Source organism: Sarcophilus harrisii, chromosome 2 (genome assembly GCF_902635505.1).
Source record: "Sarcophilus harrisii chromosome 2, mSarHar1.11, whole genome shotgun sequence".
NCBI classification, from domain to species: Eukaryota; Metazoa; Chordata; class Mammalia; order Dasyuromorphia; family Dasyuridae; genus Sarcophilus; species Sarcophilus harrisii.
Window position 1 is genome coordinate 560,719,064 of NC_045427.1, and position 13,362 is coordinate 560,732,425.

The 13,362-nt window shown below is 39.5% G+C and overlaps 1 protein-coding gene across 3 annotated transcripts in view; it reads left to right on the forward strand.

Annotated features, from left to right (window-relative positions):
• Positions 1-6,320: 6,320 nt before the first annotated feature.
• Positions 6,321-13,362, forward strand: part of CFAP58 (cilia and flagella associated protein 58) — a 109,667-nt gene continuing 102,625 nt past the window's right edge. The window contains exon 1 of one of the 3 annotated variants that reach the window (XM_031955806.1): positions 6,321-6,581. In XM_031955806.1, coding sequence (XP_031811666.1) covers positions 6,390-6,581 — 192 coding nt within the window. In that variant the 5' untranslated portion in view covers positions 6,321-6,389. Of the gene's footprint in view, positions 6,582-8,511; positions 8,595-13,362 lie in introns of those variants that run through there. The other 2 variants (XM_031955804.1, XM_031955805.1) reach the window with 2 other exon arrangements.

The following is a 13,362-nucleotide window of genomic DNA, read 5'->3' on the forward strand; positions in this document are numbered from 1 at the left end:
TGCATGGAAATGGAGATTTATGTTTTCAAATTAGCAAATTTCAAGGTGGGAAAGGACCTTAGAGTTAATAGGTCCAAGGACAAGAACACCATTTACAACACCTCCCATAAATAGATGTGTAATCTCTTTTTGAAAATCTCTAACGAGGGGCAGCTAGGTGGCTCAGTGGATAAAACAGCCCTGAAGGTGTTGGGGTGTAGACCATGTGTTGAGGTCTACATTTGGGGTACCTAAATGAAATTAGGGTTTAGTTAAGGTCTAGTGGCAGGTTTGGGGTACAGGGAGTCAAACAGAGTTCCCCTGCACCCCCCCCTTGGATTCGGCGCAAGGATAAGGCGGTATATGAGGTCTAGTAGCAGCACAGATTCCCAATAAAAGCATTTATTGGCCCAGAGAGCTAGATTAATAAAAGAGGTTTATTATTGAGTTTAGAAGTAGGAGATAGGTGAAGGTAGAGATAAGGAGGGCACTGGACAGAGGGGTCCAGTGGACAGAGGGTCCTCACATGGCGACCATGTTTGGAATCTCTGCAAAGAGGGGTTCCCAGTGTGGTCCTTTTAAGTCGGAGACTTAGCTCGAGGGGCTTTGGAGTGTAGCCCCAGAGTTGGCTCAGATCCAGGTGGGGCTGGGACAGGTCCGGACCTTCTATTGGAATTCAAAGGGACCAGGATTTGTGAGTCAAAGGGTAATTTACATTAGCTAGGGGGGTTGGGAATCAAAGATTGGAATCTTTCCTGCATCAAAGGCAGGAGGCCCTGAGTTTAAATGTGCTCTCAGATAGTTAATGCTTCCTAGCTGTGTGACCCTGGGCAAGTCACTGAACTCCAATTACCTTGGGGGGAAAAAAAGAAGAAAATCTCTAAAGAGATGGAATCTACTATATTCCTAGGCAGTTCATTCCATCTAAAGGTAGTTCTCTTAGTAATTTTTTCTCATATGAAACTTCGATTTGCTTCTCTATAGCTCTTAGTGATTGATCCTAGTTCTTCTCCCTGGGGGTCAAAGAGACCCCCTATCACAGCATCTCTTTGGAAATTTGAATGTTTCTCCTCCAAGTCTTCTCTTTTCTAGTAATTTCCTACATCGTATTTCCCAGGACTCCCACATCCTGGCTCTCCTCTTCTGGGCATGTTTCACTTTGCTTAGAACTTTCCTAAAATGTGTAGCTCAGAACTGACCATATGGCACCCAGATGGGATCTGACCATGGCAGAGTGAAAAATCTCCTCCTTCATTCAGGCTATTTTTTTTTTTTTCTTTTGAACCAGTACAAGAAAGTGTTAATTTCTATGGCTACCATGTCACATTCTAGACTCATACTGAGCCTTCGATGCTGTAAACTGCAAGTTACTTTCCCCCACAGGATCTGTTGTCTTGCCAAGCTTTTGTCATTCTTTATTTTTGAAGCTTATTTCAGGAACCCAACTGTAGAAGATGATGTTTATCCCTACCATAATGTCATTTTATTTGATTTAGTTCATCAGTTTCAGTTGAATCCCAACTCTTCCACTGTTCTAATTACCCTTCAAGATTTATTATCTGAAAATTTGACAGCCTTGTTGTCTGTGTCTATCAGAGGCAGTTAGGTGTCGGAGATAGAGTTTTGGACCTGGAATTCAAATCTGGCTTTAGACAAATACGTACTAGCTGTGTGACCCTAGATAAGTCACTTAACCTGTTTTACCTCAGTTTCCTCAATTTCAAAATAAGGATAATAATAACACTTACTCTCCAGGGATTTGAGGATCAAATAAGATATTTTTTATAAGATGCTTAATATTTAATTGTCAAAAAACAAAAGCAAAACTCAGTAGGTACTCCGTAATGTTTGATGAATTGAACACTATTTTGAAAGTTTTCCCGAACTGGGTAGACTGGATTTAGTATTCAGTGTTCAAAAAACCCACAATTGCTATATTAGGGAAATTTTTGTTTTTTTGGTAGTATTCTGCCACCTTGTGGTTTATTTTATTATAACAGAGAGATGCGGGGAGCTAGGTCGGGGGAAAGATGCTAAAATCCTAGTCTAAGGGTTGCATACACAGCCTTCCGGAAATCTGTGCAGTGTGTGGACTTGCAAAACAAGCCTTCTCTCCCCATTGCCCACCTGGGTAGAGAGCCATCTGCCTCTCTCACCTACCCTCAAAATATGGCTTGAAGTTTCTTGTTTCCATATTTCTGAGTTCCAAGACAGAAGAGCTAGACTGAGGGGACCACAGACTGTTTGAACTGGAAGAGACATGAGAGAACAACTCCTTCATTTTATGGAGGGAAAAAGAAAGCCCAGTGATAGGAAGTAACATGCCCAGCATCACATAAATGGAGTCAGGAGTCAAACCTACGTCTAACATTTAAATATAACAACACTATTAAGAGTATAAAATAGTCTTATTGTTCTAAGGATTTATTTATAAGCATTTACAAGAAATAAATTTAAATATAATGACACTATTAGAGTATAAAATAGGTTTATGTTTTAATGACTTATTTATAAGTTTTTAAAAGAAACAAGTGATTTATTTATAAGCATTTAAAAGAAATTACATTGAAATAATCTGAAATATGAAATAAATCATTGATACTGCTCTATTTCATTTTAAAGACATAAAAATTTGTGGTCATAAAAGGAAAAAAATCTGGATTCAGAAAAATTTATTGACTACAGATGAGGAAACTAAGGCAGAGGTTAAATGATTGCCCAAGGTGACAGCTTAAGTATGTGCAAGGTTGGATTTGGATAATTGTTCCAGAGTGCAGATCCAGTGCTCTATTTCAAAGAACTTATGCTGTTTTGGGAAGAAAAGATATATACAGAGATTAGTAAACACAAAATATATTAAGTAAGCACAAAGTAATTTCAAAGACTGGGTTAGTACTACTTACTTGGGGATCTGGACAGGAATGTGTAAGTAGGAGGAAAACTTTTGACTAAACTTGAAAAGAAGTTTGGATTCAAGTCAAGAGTGAGCAAATTCTGATCACAGAGACAGCTAGTGCAAAGGAAAAGGAATAAGGGATGGAGGATCATATATGTGGAACAGCAAACAGGCTAATTTTACTGAAATGTAGAGTGCAATAAATCGGCAAGTGTAGACTGGATTGCAAAGATGCAATGAAATAGAAGGCTAGCTCACAGATCTCTCTTGACTGGGCTGATTTTATCCTGTGTCCAAAAATGACAAGAAACATCATTTCATGGGACATTTAGTTATCTTTTGTTGAATTGCTCATTCTAAGTATCTACAAAAAGACAACCATAAAAATAATTGTTCTTCTGTGCTATAATGTTTGTTGTAAAAGATGAAGAGTTATAGTGTGATTTCACAATGAACACACAAAAGGCCTTCTAATTCAAATCAACGAGTGCTTTGAAACATGGTGACTTCCATGAAAAGGGGAGGATGGCAAGAAAATATGATAAATTCTATAGATCCATGACCAAGAAATTCTAGCTTTCAAATACTTGGAGACTGCACAAAAGGTTCATGATTATTTTCTTACAATTATGCCAAGTAACAAATGCTGTCACAAATATTAAACTAATTATATTTTAATATTCAGAAAACAACTTGTCATTGATGAAGATGAAATTGAGGTGAAATGAAAACAATTCCAATCTGAGTGATTTAAACAAATTATTGGTATTTAAAAGTGGAGGTGTGTGGTAAAATATTTGAAGAACTGGACATCTAGTTAGAACAATTCTGTAAAAACATTAAAGAATGTAAATTAATTGCTATAAAGAATCTAAAATTGCCTTAGTCAACAAATACTTGATCCCCTATGCCAAGCAGAGGGACATGGCAGTTAAGAGTCATAAGTTTTTAATATATAAACTCATTTAAAAGCATCTTAGAGAGAAGAATGATGGAAAATTATAAACTGTATTGTCACAATAAAACATCAAGATACAGTAGGAAAAAAAGATGATGAAGAAAGCTTGGTAATAGACTCAAGTGAGTAAAGTCATCCTGAGAGATGAAAATGGAAATGCAACAAGAAGATGACAAAAGGGAAAAAATATTTGTAAAGAATTTTATCATGAACTTTTCATCACCAAGGACAGGGGAACCATTATTTTTGATCTCTAGTATCACAGAATCACTTCTTGAAGAAGTAGAAATGGCAACAAAGAAAAAAAAATGGACAAAATAACTGGATTAGGCTACATATATAATGAAGGGATCCAAACTAGAGGTAATATAATTTTGAGGGTGTTGAGGAATGATTTATCAATGTATCTGAAGAAGAAGATAGCAAAGACATGTAAAACATCTTAGTCATTTTTACTGTTAAAAATATAACCAAGATAGTATCAATACATTAAAGGACAGTAACTGGTGTGGTATTCCACAGAAAACTACAACTTTGCCAATTCAAAATTGACTTAAAGATATTCCAGCAGCATATGAGATGTCACTGTGCACAGTTTATTGACAATAAAAAGGCATATTACTCAATAACGCAAAACACCATATTAATAGCTTTTTCTCCCCCAATGGCATGTTTATCATTCATATGACAAATGACACTAGATTACTTATAAGATAGAACCAAACTTTAATCCTTGATCATTAACATTAAGTGAGGCATAAAAATGCTTACCAGAGGTATTCATCATTTTCATTGAGAGAAGAATCTAAGTTGAAGTGTTCCCTAAAAATAGTGAGGTACTTCAGATGCTATATTTGTGCTAATTTTATCAAGACCTAGAACACTGAGAGATCCTGAATGAGATTCATGATCAAAAGAGATTTATTTCCCCAAGATCACGAGAAAAGTAAATATTTTAGGCAAGATTTTAATCCAGGTCTTTATAGAGTCCATAGCCAGTCATCTCATTTTACTTCAGTTGAGGTAAAGATTCAGGACACTGGAGAATTGGCAAGGTGTTTGAAGGTGGCAAATGCTGGGGTGGAGAAGACTGTAAGACTGGGAGGATTAGAGAGGGTGACTTGGAAACCTGTAGAAGAAAGTAATAAGGGTCTAGTCAAACTGGCATAAATTCTAAAGGGAGAGAGGTAATTGTTGAGTGATAGTGGCAGTTCTTTTCAGCTTCCCTATATAGTTAAGAGCATCTCTATTCTCCTGGTCACCCACATTCAACACTTTGGTATCAGTTTTAACTTCTTACAGAAGCACCTTATCTAATCTGTTCTATCCCCTCCATCCATACAGCTGACACCCTGATCCTCTTGCCATTTATCATCTCACTCCTGCTTTTCTGCTTGGTCTTCCTGCCTCAACTCTCTCCCCATGCAGGTCCAACCTCCATTTGGCTGCTAAAGTGATTTTACTAAAACACAGAATTGACTGTGTTACTTTCCAATAAACTCTGGTGGCTCTCTATTTTCTCCATGATCAAATATAAAATCCTCTGGCTTTAAAAGCCCTTTACAATCTGTCCTTTTCCTACCTTTCCAGTTTCTTACTTTGCTTCCCTTCATATACTGTGTCAGTAACACTGGCTTTCTTGCTGTTTCTGATCCATAAGAGACTCCACTCTTAGGGACCTTTTCACTGACTGTCCCCCAAACCTGAAATGCTTTCCCACTACCCCTTGACCTTCTAGTTTCCATGGTTTCCTTCTAGACTCAAGGCAATTTCTTTCTTCCTTAGGAGGCCTTTCCTGATCTTTTTACCTTCTCCACTGAGACATGTTATCTGTGTGACTTGTGATCTTGAGTAAAACACTTAATCTTGGGTCTCAGTTTCCTTATTTATAAAGAAAGGTGGGTGATGCATTACTTAATCTCTGAGGTCCCTTAATTATTTCCATCTGTGTCACCTATGATCTTCTGATCAGATAAAAAAGCTGATATGATATGATGCTGATGTGTATCATTATTAATGATAGTTCACAGTCATATAAAACTTTAAGCTTTATTCCTGTTAAAAAACTTAAAGTTAACTAAACTAAACTAAAAGTTAAAAAACTTTTAACCTTCCTTGCAGCAAAATGATTCAAGGAATAAATAGAGGAAAGGACAGTTAATGAAAAAGACTGGAGGTTCCAGAAGGCTATTGTTGAACCTAATAACAGAGAACTTTTCTATAGATTCTATAGATTCCTAATGTATTAAGGTTTTGTGGTGCTGTAGTTCTAGAATGTAGGTGGCTTTAATTCTAGTCTGGTTGTTTTCTAAAATATTAGTCATCCTTTTTCATACCTGAACTAGCAGAGCACTCTCCATTAGGTAGGGAAGAAAAGCCAGGTACTGGCTTAGGTTTGCTGATGCGTGGGTAATGATCAGCTTCTGAGTGGATGACTTCTGAGATCCATTCTCTAGATTCCTAACGTACTAAGGTTTTGTGATGCCATAGTTCTAGAATGCAGGGCTCTTTAATTTTTGACTGGTGTGTTTTCTAGAGCATTAGTCATCCTTTTTCATGCCTGGGCCAGCAGATAGACGCTTTCCATTAGATGGGGAAGAGAAGCCAGGGGGCAAAAATCGTAAGAAAAATATCTCTTCTGGGGCTGCTAGAGCTGTCACTTCAAAAGATGGAGGCAAATCCACGGAAGCCAAAAAAGCTTCTAATGTCACCCGGAAAACTGGCTCCTCATCAGATCCTGAATCTAGGGTAATGAGCAACTTCTGAGTGGATCTGGGGAAGTTCTTTTCAGTTTCATGTGAATATGGGGTTTATATCTCATGACCCTTCTAAGACTTTTGACATGTAACTTGTGGAGAGGAAAAGGTGCATATACAGCACATATCTCAAGTTTGCTCCTATGATTGTAGCCTTGGTCCAGGGACTCAAGAGGCTTTGGATTGAGGAGGTCCAGGCTTCAGGAGCAGCTTGGCTACTAAATTTTGGTTGTTACAGTTGTAAGTGGCAAAGCTTCACCTTTTTTTTTTTTTTAACATGAAAAATGATAAAGTTGGATGTTTTCAAAATCTTTTCTAGCTCTAACAGCCTACTAATCACATTGGGTTGTTGGGAGGATAAAATCAAATGAGATTACATTTGTAAAGTGTAGTGCCTTGGACAATAAATTCTTGTCCTCTTCCCTCTAGTGTATTGCTTGTGATAACAGTACAGATATGCATAGTCCAGGAATAGGCAACTTTCTTCTTTCATTCCTTTGACTTGTTTCTTCTTCATCCCTCCCTCCCTCCCTCCTTCCTTCCTTCCTTCCTTCTCTCCCTCCTTTCCTCCTCCCTCCCTCCCTCCTTCCCTTCCTTCCTTCCTTCCTTCCTTCCTTCCTTCCTTCCTTCTTCCTTCCTTCCTTCATCCCTCCCTCCCTCCCTCCCCTCCGTTCCTCCCTCCCTCCCTCTTCCTTCCTTCCTTCCTTCCTTCCTTCCTTCCTTCCTTCCTTCCTTCCTTCATCCCTCCCTCCCTCCCTCCCTCCCTCCCTCCCTTCCTCCCACCCTCCCTCCCTCCTTCCTTCCTTCCTTCCTTCCTCCTTCCGTCCCTCTCTTCCTTCCCTCCCTCCTTCCTTCCTTCCTTCCTTCCTTCCTTCCTTCCTTCCTTCCTTCATCCCTCCCTCCCTCCCTCCCCTCCGTTCCTCCCTCCCTCCCTCTCTTCCTTCCTTCCTTCCTTCCTTCCTTCCTTCCTTCCTTCATCCCTCCCTCCCTCCCTCCCTCCCTCCCTCCCTCCCCTCCCTCCCTCCCTCCCTCCCTCCCTTCCTCCCACCCTCCCTCCCTCCCTTCCTTCCTTCCTTCCTTCCTTCCTTCCTTCCTTCCTTCCTTTCCTTCCTCTTCCTTCCTTCCTTCCTTCCTTCCTTCCTTCCTTCCTTCCTTCCTTCCTCCTTCCTTCCCTCCTTCCTTCTTCCAGAGAGGGGAGAACGCAACTGAGTGGGTCCGAGACGGGAAGAGCGATCTAAACAATCTCCGCGACGCCCGCGCCAGCTTTCCCTGACTTGCCTTTGGACCGGGAAGCGGCCACCCGCTACGAGACGGATGAATCCCATTCCTGATCTCTTGTGAGGTCTCTGCACCCCCGTTTCTCCATCTGCAATCTGGGCAACGGGAAACCTCTTTCCAGCCTCACCCACAGAAGGGTTTTGGAAGGGAAAAAAAAGTTTTGCACCTGTTCCTGCACATCTATCAGTTTTCTCAATTTGTCATAATGCATTTTACAAAAGAGGAAACTAAGTCTCAGAACGGGAGGAGTAAAGTGACCAAAAGACTCACAGTGGAAGGCTTCTTCCACTGCACATGAACCGGGGGACTTTATTTTAGAAACGGCTCCTAGATAGAGCTCCGGTCAATTTGCAGGGACCCGCCCCTTCTCCTGAAGGCCCGGCCCCTTTCCCAGAAGGCCCGCCCCTTCTCTCGAAGTCCCGCCCCCTTTTCCAGAAGGCCCGCCCTCAGGCTCCTATTTGCATATTCCTGGGGCCTAGGCTCTCCCCCCACTTCCTGAAGCCTCGGCGTGCTCAGCGTGCTTGTCATGTGTCACCAGAGGGCGCGCAGGTTGCCCTAGCGACTGAGGCGACGCGCAATAGTCCAGACTTCTCCGCTGGCACCCGGGAGAGGAGCACGTAAGGGTGCTCGCAGGGGTTGAGCCATCTTTACCCTACCTCTCCCGCCTTCTTCCCCTGCGCCACAGTAGCCGCTGCGCCTTTCCCCGGACAGCGGCAAGATGGACGAGGTCAGCAGCCAGCGCGGCTCCGACCCCCCTCCTCATCGCATCTTAGATAGCTGTCTCCTCCCCATGTCCCCTTCGTCTTCCACCCCGCTTGGTCACCTGGCTGTTCCTTCGCTCCTCCTGCAGCCTATCGCATTTATCCGCTTGAGCTACTTGCCCCTCTGACGCCCTTCCCTCGCTCCCTCCTGCTATTCTGTGCTCTAGTTCCCGCCCATCCCTCCTTAGTTCCATCTCGCCGTTATCCCCACCCCTTTTCTATCTTCCTAATCTTCTGTATCTCCTGTCCGTCTGTCCCTCCCCCCTCTCTCTGTCCTCCCTCCCCTCTCTCTGTCCTCCCCCCCCTCTCTGTCCTCCCCTCCCCCCTCTCTCTGTCCTCCCCTCCCCCTCTCTGTCCTCCCTCCCCCTTCTCTCTCTCCTTCCTCCCCTCCCCTCCCTCCTTCCTTCTCTCCCCTTTCTCTCCGTTTCCCTCTCCCCCGCGTCCCCCTCCCCCTCTCTCCCACGCACACTCAGTCTTTCTTCTTGGTGCGTGCGTGTGTATGATGTGTGTCAGGACCTGTGATTTCATCCTGGGGGGAAACTTCCCCACAGATAGTCAGCATTGTAAATTACAATCCCAGCGAGTTGTTCGGGGTCATTTAGAAAATAAGTGACTTGCGAATGACGAAGCAATACTTGAACCCAGGTCTTGGGAATTCCAAGGCCAGCCCTCTAATGGGAACATTCCTGACTGGTACCAGAAGACCAAGATTCAAATTCTGCTTCGGACTATCCCCAAACTCCCCTGCCCTTTGTTCTCCGTGTCCTCAGTTTCCTCGTCTGTAAAAAGAGGCAGTTTGCTTGTGAGATGTCTTCCAGATACGATTTTATGATTCTATGTTTTATACACATATGTTTCCTCTAGTCCTTGGCCTGCCTTAAAAAAAAAAAATTCCTTTATTCCAGCCACTCCAGAACTCTAAATAAATGATTTCTCTCATCTAGTTTCTTTCATTTTCTATGTCTGAATCACAAAAGCATAGATTTGGAACTGGAAGGGACCCCAGAAATCCATTGAGTCCCATCCTCTTATTTTTTGAGATGAGAAACCTAAGACCTAGAGAAAGTATATCTTGGTCAAGGTCATACATGTGTGTAAAGCAGGGCCAAATAAAGTGCTCTTTCAACCATCCCATAGACTACCCAATCATCTTTGTTTCTACTTCCCCCCTCATTGATCTCACAGTTCCCCATCCTCAGTCCATCCTTATCTTTGCCCATTTCCTGTTTTCTTTTTATAGCTGTCTCTGACATATGAACTTGGCTATTGCTCTTCAGAAATTGATATGGCACTCAGCTCAAGCTTTTATCTGAAACCAGCTATTCATCATTAAGGGCCAGATATTTTTGTTTTATTTTTAATTGAAGTTTACTTTCAAAGACATGGTCATTAGATTTCTTTTTTCCACATATCCGAATTATACAACAGTATATATAGATATGGCTAAATATGTATTTTTACAGTTTTCTTTCCCCTTTCATACTTTTGTTTCTTTGATATTTTTCCATTTCTGTGATAAATTCCAGGTGTTCAGGGAAAACCTGGTCTGCAAACAAATCATTAAGCTAGTGATTAAGTGTTGACATTAATACCATTTATGGGATGGAATTGAGAACATTGCTGTGATAAATTTCTTTGTATGCTCTTGTTTAACATCGACAGGAGAAAAGTGTTGAGCAGTAGCAATACCACCTTATCTTTCTGATGTGATTTTTTTCTCCTTTTGTGGAAATGTTATATTGTGATATTTTTAGTAACCTGCTTTAATCAGCAAGAAAATATCTAAGTTGAAAACTGCCCTAAAGTGGACATAGGAAATGCTTTCCTTGTGATTGTGTCCTGAGATCATTTCTGGTGAAAATTAAAAAAAATAGTTGTACTGGAAAGAACATTGGATTGAAAATCCAAAGATCTAAGTATGAATCTTCAACCTTGGGAAACATTACTTAACTGTGAATTTCCCCAGACTTATTCACATACTTTATCGTCACACCAATATGGATTGCCCAAATATATACAGATCCCAACTATTGCCTCTTCTTTCTTGATCTAGCACACAATGTGATCTAGTCAGATATTATTAGCCCCTTGCATATCACCCTCTCTAAATATCCTTCTAATTAACTGCAAGCTTTTGCTCCCCTTGCTAGCTATTCTAAATAGGGGCAAGAGGTAGGGAAGGGAATCTTCCTGCATAAGCAGTAATGCTACCTTTCCTCAGCCTGGAAGCATCCTACTCTTAATTTTTACCATGTGTGAGGGGCACAGGTCTTGGTGGATTCACAGAGACTGTTGGTGGAACATCTCAAATCATATTTCAAATGTTAATCAAGCTCCACAATCTCTCTCTCTGGATTGTGAAGATGTTTTGTCAACAAAACTAGTTGTATTATATAGAGGAAGGATGTAGAAAAAGATTAACCTTTGCTTCTAATCACTAAGGCCTTATTAACAAGAATATAGTACTTTTTAATGTTCTATAATAACCATTTTTATCATTCACTTGTACCTGACAAAAGAATGAAGCAAGAATTAATGTATAATGAATATGGAGATTTTCCATTTCATGATTTTTTTCACTTAATATTAAGTATATTTTAACTAAATGAATATATCTTCTGTTTACATTAAGGAAATAATTTTTATGATTGTTAGAAGTTAATCTACAGACTAGTAAATTAAAGAAATAAAGTTAGAAAGGACTAATGACTTTGCACAGAGGTGTTTTTCACACAACATTCAAATGACCCATGTTTTTAGGGATTCAAGTAATAGAAATTTTCCTACAATATTATTCATAGTTTAAATGGATTTTTACTGGAAAGTTCTTCTAGTTATTCAGATAGAATTTTCCTGTGTTTGTTTTCAATATATAATAATTTCTTTGCAGTTGATTGTTGGAGAACTGTGTTCAGAATTGCCCTTAGAAGTCTGATTTGCTATCTAGTTGCTTTGGGAAATATTTCTGCTCTTCTTTTGTTTTCATGGAGATGTGATATATTAGTAATCATTTGCCTTGATAATTTTTATAACATATTCCTAGAAATCAGCAATCCCAGAGTAGTCTCAAAATCTAAAAGCAAAAAATTACTAAGATATTGACCTATTTCATGTGAAATTGTTCACCCTCTAGGAAAATATGAGTTGAGATTTTTCTTAGGTTCCTGTTGCTGGGTCCAAAGGATCTATGTAGTGTCTTTCAGAGAATAGGACGCTATGGTAGCATAAAATAGAGATTAATCTTGTTAAATCCTTGTCATGATGTATATCTCTGTTAAGATTAATATTTAAAATCTAAGTAGTCTATTAAATGTTTCATAAAAATCCAATAAATATTTGCTGAGCACCTGAGCCTATGTAGTGTGTCTTGAGAAAATGATTGGCAGTTCAGGAATGAAAAGGGGAGCAAAATCATCAGTGAAGGCAACCAAAGGTGAGGATTATTAGTCCAGGAGCAATGAGAAATCTTAGGGACAAAAGGCTTCATAATAGTACTAAATTTGTGGCTAAAATGACCGGTTGAAATCCAGATAAAATAAAGAGGCAAGTCAAATTGGATTAAAAAGTGATAGATAAAGAGAAATGGAAGAGGATCAAGACATTAGAAATCACAATTAAGATGAAGGTCAGGTTTGGTTAGAACAAGGGGAAAATAAGCCTTTCTTAAACATGGTCTTAATTTCCATTTATCTGAGCTTTTATATTAATATTAGTGATATGTTAAAGACTTCTTGGTATTGTTTCATGAGATTAGTTGATATAATAGTGAAGTATTTTAATTCTTTTTTCCCCCCACCTTGGATCCATTTATTTTTTTCTCCATTCAAACAGAATTCCATCTTTATTTAGACTCCTCTGACCTCTCACCTTACCCTATCACTTCTTGTCTCTAGGTTTTCTCATCTAGAGTCTGCTTCACAATTGCCAAAATATCCTTTTTGTCAGCCCCCAGTATAATCATGTCACATCACTACTCAAAAACATACAATATTTTCCTTTTACATCTAGGGGGAAAAACACTCCAGCATGATATTTTAGGCTCTTCATAAGCTGGCTCCATTCTATCTATTAAATTGTCATGACCGAGATGAAATACTCAGTCACCTTCAATTCTGTTAATAAAATGAAGATCTTAAGTTATTATTTTTACATGCGACATATAATGGGTCTAATGCTTTTGTGTCTATTCTTCCTTTGCACCTCATTTGTATAACAAACTTTTCACCTTAATTCTGCTCAAATCTTTCTTTTGAGCTATCCTATTGTTGATGTCGATCTTAAACATATGGCATACATTTCCATGTTAAAAAAAATAAACAATTTGTCCATTTTGAGTTCTTGAAATTGATCTTTGATATTGATTCTTATAGGTTGAATTTTTTATGGAGTTCAAATTTGGTTGATAGAAATCCAGAAAGTCTGCAAATTCATTGAATGTCTGTTTTTTTTCTTATTCAATATTATAGATAATTTTGCTGAATATGATATTTTTGTCCACAGATCTAGTTCTTTTGATTGTCAGAAGATATGATTTCAGGACCTGCAACATTTTATTGTGGCTGCTAAGTTCTGCACAATTCCAATTGTAGCTCCAGCATACTTGAATTGTTTTTTTCTTGTTTCTTGCAAAATTTTCTCTTTGATCTGGGGTTTCAAAACTTGGTAACACTATTCCTATGTGTTTTCCACAAAGGATCTCATTAAGGTGATGATTGCTGGATTTTTTCTCTTTCT